Raw genomic sequence first — 17511 nt, forward strand, 5'->3', positions numbered from 1 at the left:
GAAGAACATGTATTTCAGGGAAGGGACATGCCACATGCCCACCTGGTCTGATCTATATATGACTCAAGTCCCACACTATGTGGTTGACTCCTGATGCCCTGAGGGAAACAAGGGATAAATACTACCTTGCCCAAAAACAAAACAAAAATCAGTTCCTGGGTCAACGTAGATTGAACACTTTTTTTTAATTTCAGAGATCTCCATACAAAGAAATTGATGCACAAATAAAGGTTAGATTGATGTATTTTAAGTTTATTCATTACAAAATATAATCAGATTACAGGATGATTACCCATAATAGAAGTACTCAATACAGTGAAATAACTTTTATTCAATATGTACACTCATTACTGCAAAGCAGGTTAAAGTGCTGCATACCTATTGGGGGTCAGTGGGATATTTTATTAGAATGAAAGTTGATGCAATTTCTAAGATCTGAACTATTTTAATCAAAATGTAATTCTTAAATTAGTTTAATAAACATTCCATCCCTGACATCATTGGCACTATAACCAGACAAGAGTGGACAACTATGTATTCAAGGCACTTTGGGGTAACAAACTTACTTCAGTGTTTTGCACAATTCAACTTTAAATTACTTTGCTATGGACCAAATTTTAACCTACACCAAAAATGATTAGTTTTATTCAGGGGCAAGTTTGCAGCTTTCTTTGCCAGAACTAACTCAGTATAACTCTGAGGCTGGCCAGTGGAAACATAGCCAGAACCAAACATCTACCTGCTTGGACTTCAAAATAACTCTCCAATCAATTTGGAGTTTATAGAATTTCCTCAGGATCATCTGCCTTTCACAGTACTGATTGGAACAAAGTGTCTGACTGATGTCGCTCTATGGCTGTTCAGATTATTGATTACAACAGTCCCATCACGATGCATTTATTAGTAATTTAAAGGAAAAAGAGACAAGGGGGGAATTTTCAACTTTGCTGTTCTACAGTTGACAGTGCCACTGGGCAAGGGACGAGAAAAATAAACACTGGGGCCCTGTTTCTCCTCCCCTCCATATCTATTTTCGGTAGTTTAGAAATACACTGCTTGACGATGCAAATCACATCAATTGATCACCACATTGTTTGACTATTATATCATCACAATGAAAATAGCGCATGACTCATCTACATTACAAAATCAAAAAAAAAGGGGCCAACAATACATTTTCAGGTGAAGTTGATGCCCTGTTACAGTGTACTAAATAAAGGCATGAAATGTATTTTAGTACTAAATGATTGTAGCTCAAATTCACCAATGTATGAAGTCAAGTTCTTTCAATGCCACAGTATCTTTCAATACAAAGAAGAGCATTTTTGAGGACCTCTTCCTTTGAAGCACTGGCATCGATTACGACACAAGCTGGATTCTCCATTCTTCTGTAAGTTTCCTCCAGCCTGTTGTGCAAAAGATTAGAAATGCCTTTTAAAGAAAAGTCAAAACAGTTCTTGGTACAAACTAGGAAATTTGTTTGAGGCAATCGGTTCCTGTCAGCAAATAAGTAACCTGAAGTTTCAGTATTATGATCTGCTGGTTTTTGTTGCTCGTAATGTAGTCCTTAGTTTCATCTTCAGTACTTGGAGCTAGCATCTAAACTATGCTGCAAGTGACTTGGGAGTACTATACTGAGTCACCGCAAAGACTATGGAGGTTCATCTAATCTGCAGTAACCTCAGTAGATGACCAGAAGAGGCCTCATGTAATTTCAGGACCAGAGTTGTTCTCTTTAAAGAAGAGTAATGTTCTACCGTTACCTTATCTCTGAACATTCGATTGACAAATGCACCCACCAGGACTACACAGAACCTCACAACCACTGAGAATATGGCGGCCCTAATTGTGAGACTAGCTACGGAGTGGCAAATGTTCATTATTGCACGTAAATAAACTTGGTCGTGGAGGTACATTTTTCAAACAAATATTTGATACAGCTGTTGAAGGGATTTGTGGCACATTCCATTAACATTTCCATCCTGCACAGGCACGATGGGCTTAATAGCCTCCTTCTGTGCTGTATGATTTTATGGTTCTATGATTAGTTGCTCCATAAACTTCAGCATGAATTATTTCTTCATATAATATATTCTCCTATTGCGTTGCTCACAGGTGCCTGGAAAGCAGTTTTTGATTTTCTCCAAGAGAAAAGACAGTCCCAGCTGTTGCTCACTAACACCTTGCCACTATTGTTGGAATTGAGGGCCCAACACTGATCTGCTGCTCCAGTTTCCTGCATGCTGAGTTACCAGTCCCCCAACACTCTGAACCAATCCCAATTGCAGAAACATTTTATTAAGAAAGCAAACAGGGACCCTACAATCTTACAATTAGCAGAAATTATAAGCATACATTTATATAATACTCTTCATGTAACAATGTCCCGACACTTTAAAAAGCTGGGAGGTGAACAAGGAACAGGAAGTAAAGGAATTGGGGGAGGGGAGGGGGGTGGGGAGGGGAGGGGGGTGGGAAGGTGAAAGAGTCAGTGAAGCAGAGGGTATATAGTGCTGGAGAATAAAGTCCTGGAAGGATTCAAAAAAAGGACAGGGATCTTGGAGTGCTGAAACTATTTTGTTGTCCTTTTAATGAATTAAAAGTAAATTCCAGTAACAATCACTTGTATTTATATAGCACTTTTAATGTAGGTGCTTCACAGAGACATAGCAAAACAGGTGCTGAGCCAAAGAAGGAGCAAATACTTGGTCAAAAAGGTGGGTTTTAAGAAGGGTCTTAAATCAGGAGAGAGAGGTGGAGAAGCAGAGTAAGCAGTTTATTCTGGATAAACACTTAGTAAATAAGCCAAAGGTGGCTGCCTGTCTCCTCAGTTTTAAGTAACAGCTGTCTTACTTTTGTCGAAATGGACTGTTTGCTTCCAGCTCAATTTCTTCCTTTGTCCTCATCTGTCCTCTTCGTTCCAAGCGGCGGACTCTCTCCTCTGCACTGACTGTGAGCAACAGCACTAAATCTGGTTGAACTAGATCCAGGGGCCACTGGTACAATTCGTGGTGAGGTGGAGGGAGGTTCTCCACCTTTCCATGGACTTCTGTGGCGATCGCATACGCTGCAGTGCTATGCCAGAATCTAGAACACAGCACAACATACCCAAATCCTTATAAAGACATACAGTATCTATAAAAAGTGTGATGAATTTGGTAACTTGTGGGAAAGGTTGACAATAATTTGTGCAAAGGATATTCTTAATGAATTTTCTTAACCTACCAAAACTGGAAACCTATTTGTGATAGTTATTAGGAATAGCTTAATTTACAATGTGAACAAGGCCAGCTTCTTTGGTGACTTCATGCAGGCCTGTCGCTAAGTGGAATAAGTACTGCCAATTTACAGAGTTGTTATGTTTGCTTTGTCAAATAATGTATTGACAAGTGTCTAATAATGTAATTTTTTAACATAAGAAACTAGAAGAGAGCTGTGGATGCTCAGTCATTGAGTACATATCCATTATCCCTACTCTCTGTCTCCTACCTCCTAACCAATTCCCTACCAATGTCAATAGATTGCCTCCAATTCCATGCACTTTCATTTTTGTTAACTGTGTCTTATGTAGAACCTTATCAAATGCCTTCTGGAAGTCCATATAAATAACATCCACAAACGCTCCCTCATCTACGTTAGTTACCTCCTCAAAAGGTTCAGCTAGGTTCATTAGAAATGACTTACCCTTTACAAATCTATGCTGGCTCTCTCTGATCAGTTCATGTTTGTCCAAGTGCTCTGTGACTGTCCCTAATAATAGATTCTAGTAACTTCCCCACAACAGACATTAGACTAATAGGCCTATAATTTCCTAGTTTATCTCTCTTGCCATTCTTAAATAGTGGAGAGACACTGGCAATTTTCCAATCCAAGGGAACAATTCCTGAAACAAGAGAGTTTTGGAAGATCATGTACAATTTTCTCACCGACTTCTTTTAATACCCTGGGGTGGAAATGATCAGGTCCTGGAGATTTGTCTATCTTTAGTCTCATTATTTTCTCCATTACCATTTTTTAAACTTATGTTAACTCTAATACATTCCTCCCCTTGATTTATTTTTACTTTTCCTCATATCTCTGGTACTTTATCCTCATCCTCTACTGTGAAGACCGACACAAAGAAAGTATTTAGCAAGTCTGCCATTTCCTGATTTTCAATCACAGTATTTCCTGTGTCTGTATTTAAGGAGCCCACATTACTCTTAGCCACCCTTTTTCTCTTAATATACTTGTAAAAACCTTTGGTGTTGCCCATGATATCCCTCACAATTTTTTTCTCGTATTCCCTTTTTGCAGGCTCTTTTTGTATCCCTTTTGTATCCCCTTGCTGTTCTTTATATCTCTCCCAGTCCAGGGGATCTCTACTGTTCTTTGAATTCTTATAAACCCTTTCTTTTAGTTTTATACTATCTCTCACTTCTCTTGTTGACCAAGGTCCTTTAATTACACAAGTAGAGCTCTTGCCCTTTAGGAGTATGTACAGGCCCTTATTCTACCAAATACTTCTTTGAACACTTCCCCCCCACCCCACTGTTCGTCTGTAGTCTTATCCGTTAATAGTTCTACCCAGTCTACTGTGGTCAATTTCTGCCTCATCTCGCCAAAGTCCGCCTTACCAAAATTTAAACCCTCAGTTTGTGATTCACCCTTTTCCCCCTCAAACCTAATATCGAATTCAATCATGTTATGGTCACTGTTAGCTGGGTGTTCCCTTACTGTTAGATTATTGACTAATTCAGGCTCATTACTCATCACTAAATCTAATCTGGTCTGTTCTCTAGTTGGTTCAAGAACATATTGTTCCAGAAAGCAGTCTCGAATATACTCAAGAAATTTGCTACCTTTGGAACTCAAGCTGTTCTACTTCTCCCAGTCTATGTGAAAATTAAAGTCTCCCATTATTACCACTCTGCTTTTACAACAAGCTTCTCCAATCTCTGTGTTTATGCATCCCGCTACGTTATCACTGCTATCAGGAGGTCTGTCGACAACTCCTACCCGTGTCTTGCATCCTTTTCTATTCCTCAATTCTACCCAGAACGTTTCTACTGCCCTCTCACCGTTACTGATAGCCCCTCTTTCTAATACTGTAATAGTGTCCTTTTTCAATATTGCTACTCCTTCTCCTTTTCCAGTTTCCCTGTTCTTTCTAACGACCTTATAACCTGGTATATTTATCTTCCAGTCATGCCCAGCTTTAGCCAGGTCTTAGTGATGGCCACTACATCATATCCATTAAGCTGAATTTACGCTTCTAATTCATTGTTTTATTCCTTATGCTACGTGCATTAGTGTATAGAACCCTTATTTGGGCAACAGATTCTACCCTGCCCTTTTGCCCTGATGCAGTTTTTCTCATATATACACTTCTTGTTTTTCAATACTCCTCTTGGATTTTTTATCAGTTATTTTATTATTTCCTATATTTTTTTCTGAACCAGAATTATTTGTTACCTTTAACACCATTGATGATCTGGACTTCGCTCTCATCCCTTTTTCTTATCTTTAGGTTATTTTCACTTTTAATTTTATTTCTGCCTGAGCCCTTCATCCACCCCCCCCTCTCCTTTATTGGTTTAAAGTCCTTTCTACAGCCCTGTTTATTCTTTCAGCTAGGTCCTTGGTCCCAGCCTGGTTCAGATGCAGCCCGTCCCAGTGGTACAGTTCCTTCCTGTCCCAGTACTAGTGCCAGTGTCCCATGAAATGGAATCCCTCCTTCCCACATCAGTCCTTCAGCCATATATTTACTTTCCTAATCTGTTTGTCCCTATGCCTTTTTTAATATTCTCCGAGCTCCTAATAATCCCTCAGCAGGATCTTCTCCCCGTTCTTTCCAATATCGTTTGTCCCAACATGGACTACGACAATTGGATCTTCCCCCTCCTTTTCTAGGTTTCATTCCAGGTGCTTCAAGATATCCCTTATCTTGGCACCAGCTGGGCAACACACCCTTCGGGACTCTCGTTCGTGACTGCAGAGGATGTTATCTCTCCCCCTAATTATTGAATCCCCTATAACTACCACATCTCTATTCAGCTCCTCCCCACTTTTGACTGCCTTCTGCTCCACAGTGCTTTGGTCAGCTTTGTGGCTGTCCTTCCCAAAGCCTTATCCTCACAAGTGGCAAGTACCTCATGCCTGTTGGCTAGGACCAGTGTCTGCAGAACCTCCTTCTCTACCTCCACTAGGTTCCCCCTACCTTGCTGATTAACAGCCACATTCTCCCCTTCCTGCACCTGTGCTTTCCTCTGAGGTGTGACTGTACTCCGGAGAGAACTATCCAAATATTCCTCCCTTTTCTTTATGTGTCACAGTGTCCCTAACTCACACTCCAGCTCAATGACTCTGAGCTGGAGTGATTCAAGGCAGAGACATTTCCTGCAGATGTGGCAATCCGGGACAGTCTTACCGTCCACAAACTCCCACATACAGCAGTCCCGACACACTGCCTTTGCTTCCATTACTATTCTTTCTTTATTAGCAATAATTTATTTCTAGAGCTAATAATATCATTTCACATCTAGATTATATTTAGTAGATGGATTTTAAATTGATTAGTAACTAATTACCCTGAATATTTATTTATTTAACTAAGTTAATAGATTGATTTATACTGAGCTCAAATTCCTCAGACTCTGCCGCTCCTCCCTCTGCCTGACTATGATGTAACTTTTTCAGATTTTTCCCTGCATTTGTTTTAATTCCTGACAGTTCTCCCGCCCTTTTTTAAAATGCTGCCCCTCTGCTGGTTCTCCTGCCCTTTTTAAAATGCTGCCCCTCTGCTGGTTCTCCTGCCCTTTTTAAAATGCTGCCCCTCTGCCGGTTCTCCTGCCCTTTTTAAACTTCTTCTAAATAAGGTCGCTGTTATTCGTTATCAATGATTGCACCACCTGACAAACAGCTACAGCAAATAACACGCAGCAATAACCAGAATCGTATGTCACAGTCTGCACCCTCTGTTGCAATGATCAATATGTAACTAGACGTGACAGTCAGTGCTTTTGGAAGATGAAGAAGATAATCAATTGGACTTGCAGTCGTGTTCTGAAGGAGGCAGTATGTTTTAAAGTTTCAATGAACAGCTGGCACAGCGCTACATAGTGCTCCATTAGGGGGCATGATGGGTGCTCTGCCTACTTCTACATGTGTAAACAATTTTACAACACCAAGGTAAATTTACCTGAGGAAGGAGGAAGCCTCCGAAAGCTTGTGAATTTAAAATAAAATTGCTGGACTATAACTTGGTGTTGTAAAATTGTTTACAATTGTCACGCCCAGTCCATCACCGGCATCTCCACATCATTACTTCTACATGGCAAGTTCCCAGTCTCGGTTGAATGATTGGGAGTAGCCACAGAATGAGTGTTTGACACTACCCCAGAGAGATGGGGGGGTGGGGGTTGGAATCAGAGTGCAAGTTAACCCGTGTAGGTCTGCTAAGATGCAAATTAGTTTGTGTAAAAAATATGTAGTACATGTTCAGAAGCGCACAGGAGGAAGCTCAGAATGGTTAATGGTTCAAAAACCTCCCTTTTCCTGTTTTGTTTTAAAATATATTTATACATGTGTCAAGTTACTAAGTAGTTATTCATATGTATAAGCATCAGACTCAGGTTTGAGATTTTGAGAAACCATTTGTAAGTGCCGAGAGTTTCTGCATTGGGTACTGTGTTGGTAAAATTCAGGCTGCTCCAATTTGATGATAAATTCAGTGGATAATTTCTGAGTGATGAATAATAAGTGTGGCTGTTGAAGGAGACGTTACTGCAATAGAAGAATTAGCCCACTAATGCCAACATTGTGTGTAAATTCTTGATCAAAGAAAAAGTGATTATATCTGATTAACCCTTTGTTAAAAAATATCAAAATAGCATCATATTTTTATGTGTATGTTGATCAAAGTCAAGTCAGAAATGCTGCAATTTAAAGCTGTATTCCCTATCCGACTTGTGCAATTAATTCAAACCATTTGGCTTGTATATAAGGTATCTGAATTTCTGTGGTATTTCTCCTGATCCCGTGCAGGAGATTGCTGGAACTCCTGGAGAAACAGCCATTGTTGCCATTTCTCTCGAGGTTTTTCCAAAATTACAGCAAGAGATCAGGGGAACCCTGTGGAAATTCAGGGCCAAAAGCATTCAATGATTGCATGCTAATCTGTGTAATGAATTTGGAATTTGTATGTAGCTTTGTTTTAAAATGTATTAGGCGGCTACTGAAATAATTATGAGTAAATAAGAACTTTATTGAATCTTAAATGAATAGATGGTGATCATTTCCAAATTGTACCCAAGTGTATATGACCACTTATGCTGCCTTTGTATCAACTCAGCTTCTTTTATACATAGCGAAGCTGGAAACAGAAACTCATCAAGTGGAAAATTCCTGTCATGTTTTCTGCACCACCTACTTAATCTCCAGAGGGAAAGTTCTATATAAATATTTCATGATCCCCAAAAGTAATCAATCAAAATTCCAGAATATTATTTTGTCCTCAGATCTCTGGTATTCACCCTGGCTTGATACCCTCCACACTATGTTTCCCCTTCGCATCCCATGGCTCAAGAACTATTGTGTCCTATGGATTATTTTATTCAAACAATGCAACTCATCAATAATCCCTTTAAATATCATAGAGTCATAGAGTTATACAGCACGGATAGAGGCCCTTCGGCCCATCGTGTCCGCGCCGGCCATCAGCCCTGTCTACTCTAATCCCATATTCCAGCATTTGGTCCGTAGCCTTGTATGCTATGGCATTTCAAGTGCTCATCCAAATGCTTCTTGAATGTTGTGAGGGTTCCTGCCTCCACAACCCTTTCAGGCAATGAGTTCCAGACTCCAACCACCCTCTGGGTGAAAAAGTTCTTTCTCAAATCCCCTCTAAACCTCCCGCCTTTTACCTTGAATCTATGTCCCCTTGTTATAGAACCCTCAACGAAGGGAAAAAGCTCCTTAGTATCCATCCTATCTGTGCCCCTCATAATTTTGTACACCTCAATCATGTCCCCCCTCAGCCTCCTCTGCTCCAAGGAAAACAAACCCAATCTTCCCAGTCTCTCTTCATAGCTGAAGCGCTCCAGCCCTGGTAACATCCTGGTGAATCTCCTCTGCACCCTCTCCAAAGCGATCACATCCTTCCTGTAGTGTGGCGACCAGAACTGCACACAGTACTCCAGCTGTGGCCTAACCAGTGTTTTATACAGCTCCATCATAACCTCCTTGCTCTTATATTCTATGCCTCGGCTAATAAAGGCAAGTATCCCATATGCCTTCTTTACCACCTTATCTACCTGTTCCGCCGCCTTCAGGGATCTGTGAACTTGCACACCAAGATCCCTCTGACCCTCTGTCTTGCCTAGGGTCCTCCCATTCATTGTGTATTCCCTTGCCTTGTTAGTCCCTCCAAAGTGCATCACCTCGCACTTTTCCGGGTTAAATTCCATTTGCCACTGTTCCGCCCATCTGACCAACCCATCTATATCGTCCTGCAGACTGAGGCTATCCTCCTCGCTATTTACCACCCTACCAATTTTTGTATCATCAGCGAACTTACTGATCATACCTTTTACATTCATATCCAAGTCATTAATGTAGACCACAAACAGCAAGGGACCCAGCACCGATCCCTGTGGTACCCCACTGGCCACAGGCTTCCAGTCACAAAAACAACCTTCGACCATCACCCTCTGCCTTCTGCCACTAAGCCAGTTTTGTATCCAAAGTGCCAAGGCACCCTGGATTCCATGGGCTCGTACCTTCTTGACCAGTCTCCTGTGGGGGACTTTATCGAAGGCCTTACTGAAATCCATGTATACCACATCCACTGCGTTACCCTCATCCACACGCCTAGTCACCCCCTCAAAAAATTCAATCAAATTAGTCAGACATGATCTTCCCTTGACAAAGCCATGTTGACTATCCCTGATTAATCCTTGCTTCTCCAAGTGGAGACTAATTTTGTCCTTCAGAATTTTTTCCAATAATTTTCCTACCACTGATGTTAGGCTCACTGGCCTGGAGTTCCCCGGTTTTTCCCTACTCCCCTTCTTGAATAATGGTATTACATTAGCGGTTCTCCAGTCCTCTGGCACATCCCCTGTGGCCAGAGAGGTTCTGAATATATGTGTCAGAGCCCCCGCAATCTCCTCCTTTGCCTCACACAGTAGCCTGGGATACATTTCGTCCGGGCCTGGGGATTTATCCATTTTTAGGCCTGCTAAAACCGCCAATACCTCCTCCCGCTCGATGTTAATATGTTCGAGTATATCACAGTCCCCCTGCCGTATTTCTATGTCTACATCGTCCTTCTCCATCGTGAAAACAGATGCAAAAAATTCATTTAGAACCCCTCCTACATCTGCCGGCTCCACACACAGATTGCCATTTTTGTCCCTAATGGGCCCTATTTTTTCCCTAGTCATCCTCTTACCCTTAATATACTTATAAAACATCTTAGGATTTTCCTTTATTTTGCTCGCCAGTGTTATTTCATGGCCCCTCCTTGATCTCCTAATTTCTTTTTTAAGTATCCCCCTGCACTTTTTGTACTCCTCTAGGGCTTCCTCCGTCTTTAGCCTTTTGTATCTGCCAAAAGCCCTCCTTTTTTTCCTAATCCATTCTCGTATATCCCCTGACATCCAAGGTTCCCTGGAGTTCTTGGAACCACCCTTGACCTTTACGGGAACATGTTGCCATTGTATGGTCTCAATCTCCCTTCTGAAAGACTCCCATTGCTCCGATGCGGATTTTCCTACAAGCAGCTGATCCCAGTCCATTTTGGCCAGATCCTGCCTTATCCTATTAAAATCGGCCTTCCCCCAATTTAGAACCTTTATTTCCGGCCCCTCCCTGTCCTTTTCCATGACCACCTTAAATCTCACCGAATTATGGTCACTCTCACCAAAGTGCTCACCTACTAGCACTTCTTCCACTTGGCCGGCCACATTCCCTAGAATTAGGTCCAGTACCGCCCCCTCTCTTGTAGGACTTTCTACATGCTGGCTCAAAAAGCTCTCCTGGATGCACGTTAAGAATTTTGTACCCTCTAAGCCTTTTACACTCTGAGTATCCCAGTTAATATTGGGGAAGTTGAAATCCCCCACTATTATTACCCTATTATTTGCACATTTCCAACCCAACACTTATCCAACTGCTTTTTCGAACAAATATCTCAGACTTAAATGCTCTGACTAACAGCCTAATCTACATATCCACTGCTGTCTAGTTGGATGGGTGACATTTAGGTGCACTAGAAGCTGCTTTTATGTTGGCCTTCAGCTGCTGACACCTGTAACACGGGTCTTCTGCAGTTTGCAGAAACGTTAAGATAAACTCCCTAGCAGCCCGGAAGATCTGTTTCTTACTGGGTCTTCCTGGGACCAGTAAACAAGCCATTCTGATTGCAACAGTACATTATGGCAGTGATGTTATCACGGAATTAAGCATATAAGTGGTCTGTTCTCCTCTGTGTGACGCAACATCATGATTGTCATTACTTTCATGTGCGCAGCAGCCAAAATACCAGGGCTAGTTTGGGGCTCATTATTCCACACATACTCAAAGTGTAGTGGATTTACATGAATCCCGGCTGCACTATCTATAACTAAATGTGGGAGAACAGTGCAGTTAACTTGCTCTCCCAAGACTTGGGCCACGATATAAAAGCAGATTTAGGCTTGTAAATGTTAAACCAATATCCTTTAGTTCTGAGCTCATAGTAATCTTTCCCTCTTCGTTGTTTGTTTAAATTTGCAGTGTTTGTGTTTCTGTACTAACCCTGGGAAAGGAATCATATTATGGACTGCCTTTCTTTCCAGCAGTATTTCCATTTACTGCAGCAATAATGATGCTGACAGCGAAGTGTATTTATGAATGTAATGAACAATTGTACATTGAAAGTTATAAATTCATCAGTTTTCACTCGAGGTATACATTGTTATACATTGTTTGTTCTTCACTGCACACCATTGAAAGTTGCACACCAATGGACCATCACTGGATATATACGAAAGTCAGTGGACCATTACTGCACACCACAGCAAATTACACACCAATAGACCATCATTGGATATCCATGAAGGTTATTCATTAATGACCACTCACTGGGTATCTCTAAAGGTTATACTTACCGATCCACGATTACTGGAGACTTTTCCGATTCACTAGCGATGACGGAGGCAGTAATGTGGTTGCCCAAAGCATAAAAGGCCCGTCGAATGAGAGGTGGTTCTGCATCAAATGTTTTTCTCAAATGGCCAATGCAGTCTGGTGGGGATTTCAGAAGTGTTGCTTGGATGGATTCTCTTAAAGCCTCAGTCAAAGTAGTTTTTCCTATAGATTACCACAATAAATATAAAGGGTTAAAAGCTACTACCATAGAGCAGTTCTATTTAATTGTTTATTATTCACTTAAAGTGCACAGGATACATACAACGAGAGATGTCCACGGCAATGAAGGAGGAAAATATATGGGTTTTAAAATTCTACATGCTCAACTATCCAATGGCTTACTGGTTAAATGGATTATCTGGTGAGCGAAATAAATCAGAAGGTCCCAGGTGAGGTTCCCACTCTGTGCTGATTTAGCTGATCTGGGACAGTAGATGCTACAACTGACCTCTAGGTTAAGGAAAGAAAAAAATCCCACTCAGATTCCTATCCCCCTGTAGAAGGTGCGTGTACGTGTTTGTTGGGTGAGGAGAGAATGACAGTCAGCTGTGATGCCCTTTATTGTCAAATAGCCTGCCAACAGTCACTATCTAGGCTCGTGCATTAAAAAGAGGCACTTGAGCGAGGTCCTCAGACATCACTCAGCACTTTTCAGAGAGGAGGGGGAAGAAATGTCAACAGTTCAGCGCCCCCCCCCCAGTATATTTTGAGGAGCTGAATGCTATCACTGAAATTACTAAAATCTCAGTTGCAAGGTGTTCAGGCTCTAGCTGAACAAATGGAGTTACAATTTAATTTACTTTCATGTTTAATTACAGTAGTTGTTTAAAATCTATTTTATTGACTGAATCACTACCTAACACTGCCAATATCAGTCCAATGATATCTGACATTTAAACTTCAGAAGACTTTAGTCATTAATAGAACTAGCTCCTTCAAGGGTAAGCTGGCCTTTTGTTCATGCAGGGAATAATTTATGACATTTATACAGTACTAATTTACACAGACTTTTGAACTGAATTCACAGCATATTTTGTGAAGGCTGTTACATGGTACATATTCCAGTTATATAAAATATCTCGATGTTTCTCACCTGTTGCGTCGAGTCCTTCTATCACTATTACTGGAAGTGGGCCCTTTCTGGAAGTCCTCTCGCATTGATCCGCTAATTGTAGAACATCCTTGGCTGTGGGAATTAATTCTGTACACTTTGATGAGGAGAAATAAAAACACAGCATTCAACATAAGAGGAATCTTCAGAACAGACTGCAAATAATTGTTATTTTTCTTAGTTCTTGGTGTCTGAATGCTATTGCTTAGCTCTCTCATCTGTGTTCCTTATATGTTTAGTAAAAAATGATGCAATCAATAAAAAAATAAGTTACGCTTTTATCGCACTCTTTAAAGGAGCCTGTTATGTTAAGTTGGTGGAGTCCACTGAAGCTCGGCCCAGGGTCACAGGATCAGGATTCATGTTCCCAGTGCTTGGCATGGAATCTCCCCTCTCACGAGGAAGCCAGACTCTCCCCATGAAAATGAGGGCCAAGCATAGAGTTTATTCAGGTTGTCCGATCGTACTGTATATCCCAATGGCCATTTTCAAAGTGACGTTGGTCTTAGAGCAGGTCCCTTGCACACCCACCCTCTCCACCAAGCAGCGAACAAATCAAGAACGGAGAAGGAAATAAATACCTTTAAAAAGCGGGAGTCCCACCTTCAACACACACACAAAAACTTTCAAATGAGAATTCCTTAAGGTATTTTGAAAACATGGTGCTGTTGTATAAGTTTAAGACAATGGAATCACATGAATTAACTGATTGCCTCTTTCTTTGCCAGACACAAAACAGCATCTAATGGGGATGCACACAAATATCACGAAAGTCATCAGCAATACAAAATCACTGAAGGAGCGCCCATATCTAGGACTACTGCTAGTATTATTGCTATTTTATCCGACCTGCCGTGTTGTGACTTTTAATTGACCTCTGCTGCTCCCAACACTGAGCCACAGATAAGTGAGGCAAAGCACTATTATTGAGAAGCGCTAATCTCTGAAAAATAAGCCAGCTGATTAAATTGTGATCATTTTCAATATCTAACGCTTCCACCCCCCTGAATACTAACATTACTGCCTCTAACCCAACGCTTGGGTCCTGATGCTGCTGTCTGTCCCGACCACAGTTTCAGAGACAAAAGGAGGTTAAAAAACACATAATATGGGGAAGAGATAAAAGGGAAAGTGAAAAGATTGAGAGAAAAGCAAAAGAGTAAAAAGAGAGAAAAAAGAGGAGACAGAAGTGAAGGTGGCGGAAATGGGTCAAGGATTCAAAGAAAGACAAAATAGGCTGGGATTTGTTCATGATGCTGCCTGACTCAAAAGCAATTTAACCAGCTGCCGCCTACTTACTAGTGGTATCATAAAGATCTGGCCCATCTCTTCAAAAGGTCAGCACACCTGCTTTAAAGAATCAGAAACACCCTTATACTTCTGACTTACCTCTTCTAAAACGCTATAAGCATCTTCATACTTGCAGAATACAACTGAGTTTTTGATGTTTAACACAGAGGGATGAAGCTCTGGCCTTTCAGCCAGGGAGATACAGTTTCTGAAGATCTCCCTTTCCTGCCCATCAGTGACCAACCCCAGTCTCTGCCATATTCTGCCCCCATCGTCCCTCATGTAGCTGCAGAAACTTGTCTGCCCACTTTCACGGACCAGATCTTGCAAGAGACGCTCTGTGCCCTGATCATTTTCACCATCTTGAATCAAAAAACCCTTGATCAAAGATCCCTGCTTGTTTGGGAAAAACGCCATCAGTTCCATAACGCGGCATCTTTCGGGCAGTCTTGCCAGTTTGTCTCGAAGATGTAGGTACGATTCTGCACCTTGAATCCTGTTTTCAGAGGAGATGCAAACTGAGTAGGTTTGACCGCGGGTGAGGAGTCGGTGCAAACGGGAATTCTCATCCCAGGGCCCCTCAGAGGTTGGGTTTAGGGCAAAATAAAGCGGCTCTGAGTTATTGTTGAACTCGATTGCAAAGATCCTTTTAGCCCACTCCTGAAACAGAGTCGACCCGAGTGACTGGGCCATCTTTAGGCTGCAGCGGACATTCATTCCGGCCACAGTGACTGGCGATCGGTGGACACTGAGTCAGGGGTCCACCCAAGGACACTTCGTGAAATTAACACTGAAACTGCTGGGGCTGCGGAATAGAAACCCAGCCGCCGATAAACAAACGTGACGTTTCGAAAGTGAAAGTCCAAAAACCCTGATGAGTTCCCGGAGAAATTAAAGTGAGCGGCACCCCCTCTCCAGACTTCTGTCTCTCCAACTCTCGCTTTCTAGAAATGGGTTTGCTGCAAGCAGCCCGGGAGATCTTGGAGCTTTAAATTTCCCGTCGTAGCAGCTGCGCCCCCTCCGCACCATGGCACCGGCTGCCACTGCAGTAATACACCGGCTCGGTTTCGACAACAGCACCGTCCCCCTCCCCCCGAGAGCCGGGACTAACTCGATTGCCCGGAACAGTCGAGAATCGGGAGGGCGGGCAGTCGGTGCGGGCTCGGGAATGGGTGGAGAGGGAGACTAGGGGATGGAGGAGGCGGGATGAGGGGAGAGAGGGGGAAACTGGACGATGGGGAAGAGAGGGGGGCTGGGGATGGGCAGAGAGGGAAACTGGAGAGGTAGGGGGAATGGGGTGGGCGAGGGGTTAAGCATTTTCTGCAGAACCGGGAGAAGCAGCAGGAGAAATGTGGTGTTTGGGAGCAGTGCCAAGATAGGAGCAGCCAGTAAAGAGGTCAATGAAACCTGGGGACCTCACTCTGGGTAAATAGTGAAAGATTGTGTATGGAATTCGCTGCCCGAGTTGGTGGTAGAGGCAGGGACCCTCAACTCTTTAAAAAAGTACCTGGACCTGCACTTAAAGTGCTGTAAGCTGCAGGGCCACGGACCGGGTGCTGGAAGGTGGGATTAGAATGGTTGTTCTTCGAGCCGGCGCGGACACGATGGGCCAAATGGCCCCCTTCTGTGCTGTATCGTTTTTATGGTTCTATGGTTCCATTGAGCCAGAATTTGCTGTAGCCGGTCAACGAACAGCACCGGCAATTAGTTGGATTTGCCTTTGCCCATTTAATTTCCATGAGATCTTGCATTGGATGTTGCTGGAAATGTGAGATGGAAACGGCGCGGTGTCCTCAACAGGGCATCTGGGATCTCTGTGAACAGGGCAAGCACCTGTGTATCTCCTTAACCAATCAGATTGAAGGATTGTTAAATGAACTGCAGTCTGAACCAGGAAGTGCAAGTTTGAATAGTCAATTCAATGTCAAATCAGGTACAAAAATAAAGAGAGGGAAAGAAAGATTGGGTTAAGAGGGAGAGAAAAAGAGACTGAAAGAAAACGTTTTTAAAAATTTAATTAACATTTTTAAAAAATCTCCATCAACAATTAAAATCTGAAGGAATGAGACTCCACACGTGTAATAGTTAATTTTCAGTGCCAGAGAGGTTAACTGGCAGTAATTAATACTTAACCCGCCTTCAAAAGGGTTACTTAGACAGAAAGGGAATAGCCCTAACTTTCTGTGGCGCATTTACTTCGTATCTACCATCCAAGTATCTACCATTTAATGTCCCAGACTTTCCATCACCATCCCCGGGTATGTCCTGTCCCACCGGCAGGACAGACTGACCAGAGGTGGCGGTACAGTGATATACAGTCAGAAGGGAGTGGCACTGGGAGTCCTCAACATTGACTCTGGAAACTCATGAAATCTCATGGCATCAGGTCAAACATGGGCAAGGAAACCTCCTGCTGATTACCACCTACCGTCCTCCCTCATCTGATGAATGTTGAACACCACTTGGAGGAAGCACTGAGGGTAGCAAGGGCACAGAATGTACTCTGGGTGGGGGACTTCAATGTCCATCACCAAGAATGGCTCGGTAGCACCACTACTGACCGAGCTGGCCAAGTCCTGCGGCAGGTGGTGAGCGAACCACCATGAGGGAAAAACTTTCTTGACCATGTCCTCACCAATCTACCTGTCGCAAATGCATCTGTCTATGACAGTGTGGGTAGGAGTGACCACCGCACAGTCCTCGTGGAGACAAAGTCCCGTCTTCGCACTGAGGACACCATCCAACGTGTTGTGTGGCACCACCACCATGCTATATGGGATAGATTCAGAACAGATCTAGCAGCTCAAAACTGGGCATCCATGAGGCGCTGTGGGCCATCAGCAGCAGCAGAATTGTATTCCAGCACAATCTGTAACCTCATGGCCCGGCATATTCCTCACTCTACCATTACCAACAAGCCAGGGGATCAACCCTGGTTC

General features: G+C 42.6%; 1 protein-coding gene across 1 annotated transcript; it reads right to left on the minus strand.

Annotated features, from left to right (window-relative positions):
- Positions 1-244: 244 nt before the first annotated feature.
- Positions 245-15657, minus strand: cmpk2 (cytidine monophosphate (UMP-CMP) kinase 2, mitochondrial). Its single transcript, XM_067983740.1, has 5 exons — positions 14672-15657; positions 13265-13379; positions 12132-12333; positions 2854-3087; positions 245-1406 (listed from the first exon to the last, which is right to left on the minus strand). The coding sequence occupies exons 1-5, from the start codon at positions 15287-15289 to the stop codon at positions 1277-1279; spliced, it is 1299 nt and encodes a 432-aa protein (XP_067839841.1). The 5' UTR covers positions 15290-15657; the 3' UTR covers positions 245-1276.
- Between the last annotated feature and the right edge of the window lie 1854 nt (positions 15658-17511).

The sequence above is a fragment of the Heptranchias perlo genome, chromosome 5 (assembly GCF_035084215.1).
Source record: "Heptranchias perlo isolate sHepPer1 chromosome 5, sHepPer1.hap1, whole genome shotgun sequence".
NCBI classification, from domain to species: Eukaryota; Metazoa; Chordata; class Chondrichthyes; order Hexanchiformes; family Hexanchidae; genus Heptranchias; species Heptranchias perlo.

Coding starts and splice junctions, on each gene's coding strand:
- cmpk2 (XM_067983740.1), bottom strand. CDS start 15,289: ATGAATGTCCGCTGCAGCCTAAAGATGGCCCAGTCACTCGGGTCGACT. Junction 13,380..14,671: donor CTTATAGCGTTTTAGAAGAG/GTAAGTCAGAAG, acceptor TCCTCATCAAAG/TGTACAGAATTAATTCCCAC. Junction 1,407..2,853: donor AACAGTCCATTTCGACAAAA/GTAAGACAGCTG, acceptor TTTGCACAACAG/GCTGGAGGAAACTTACAGAA.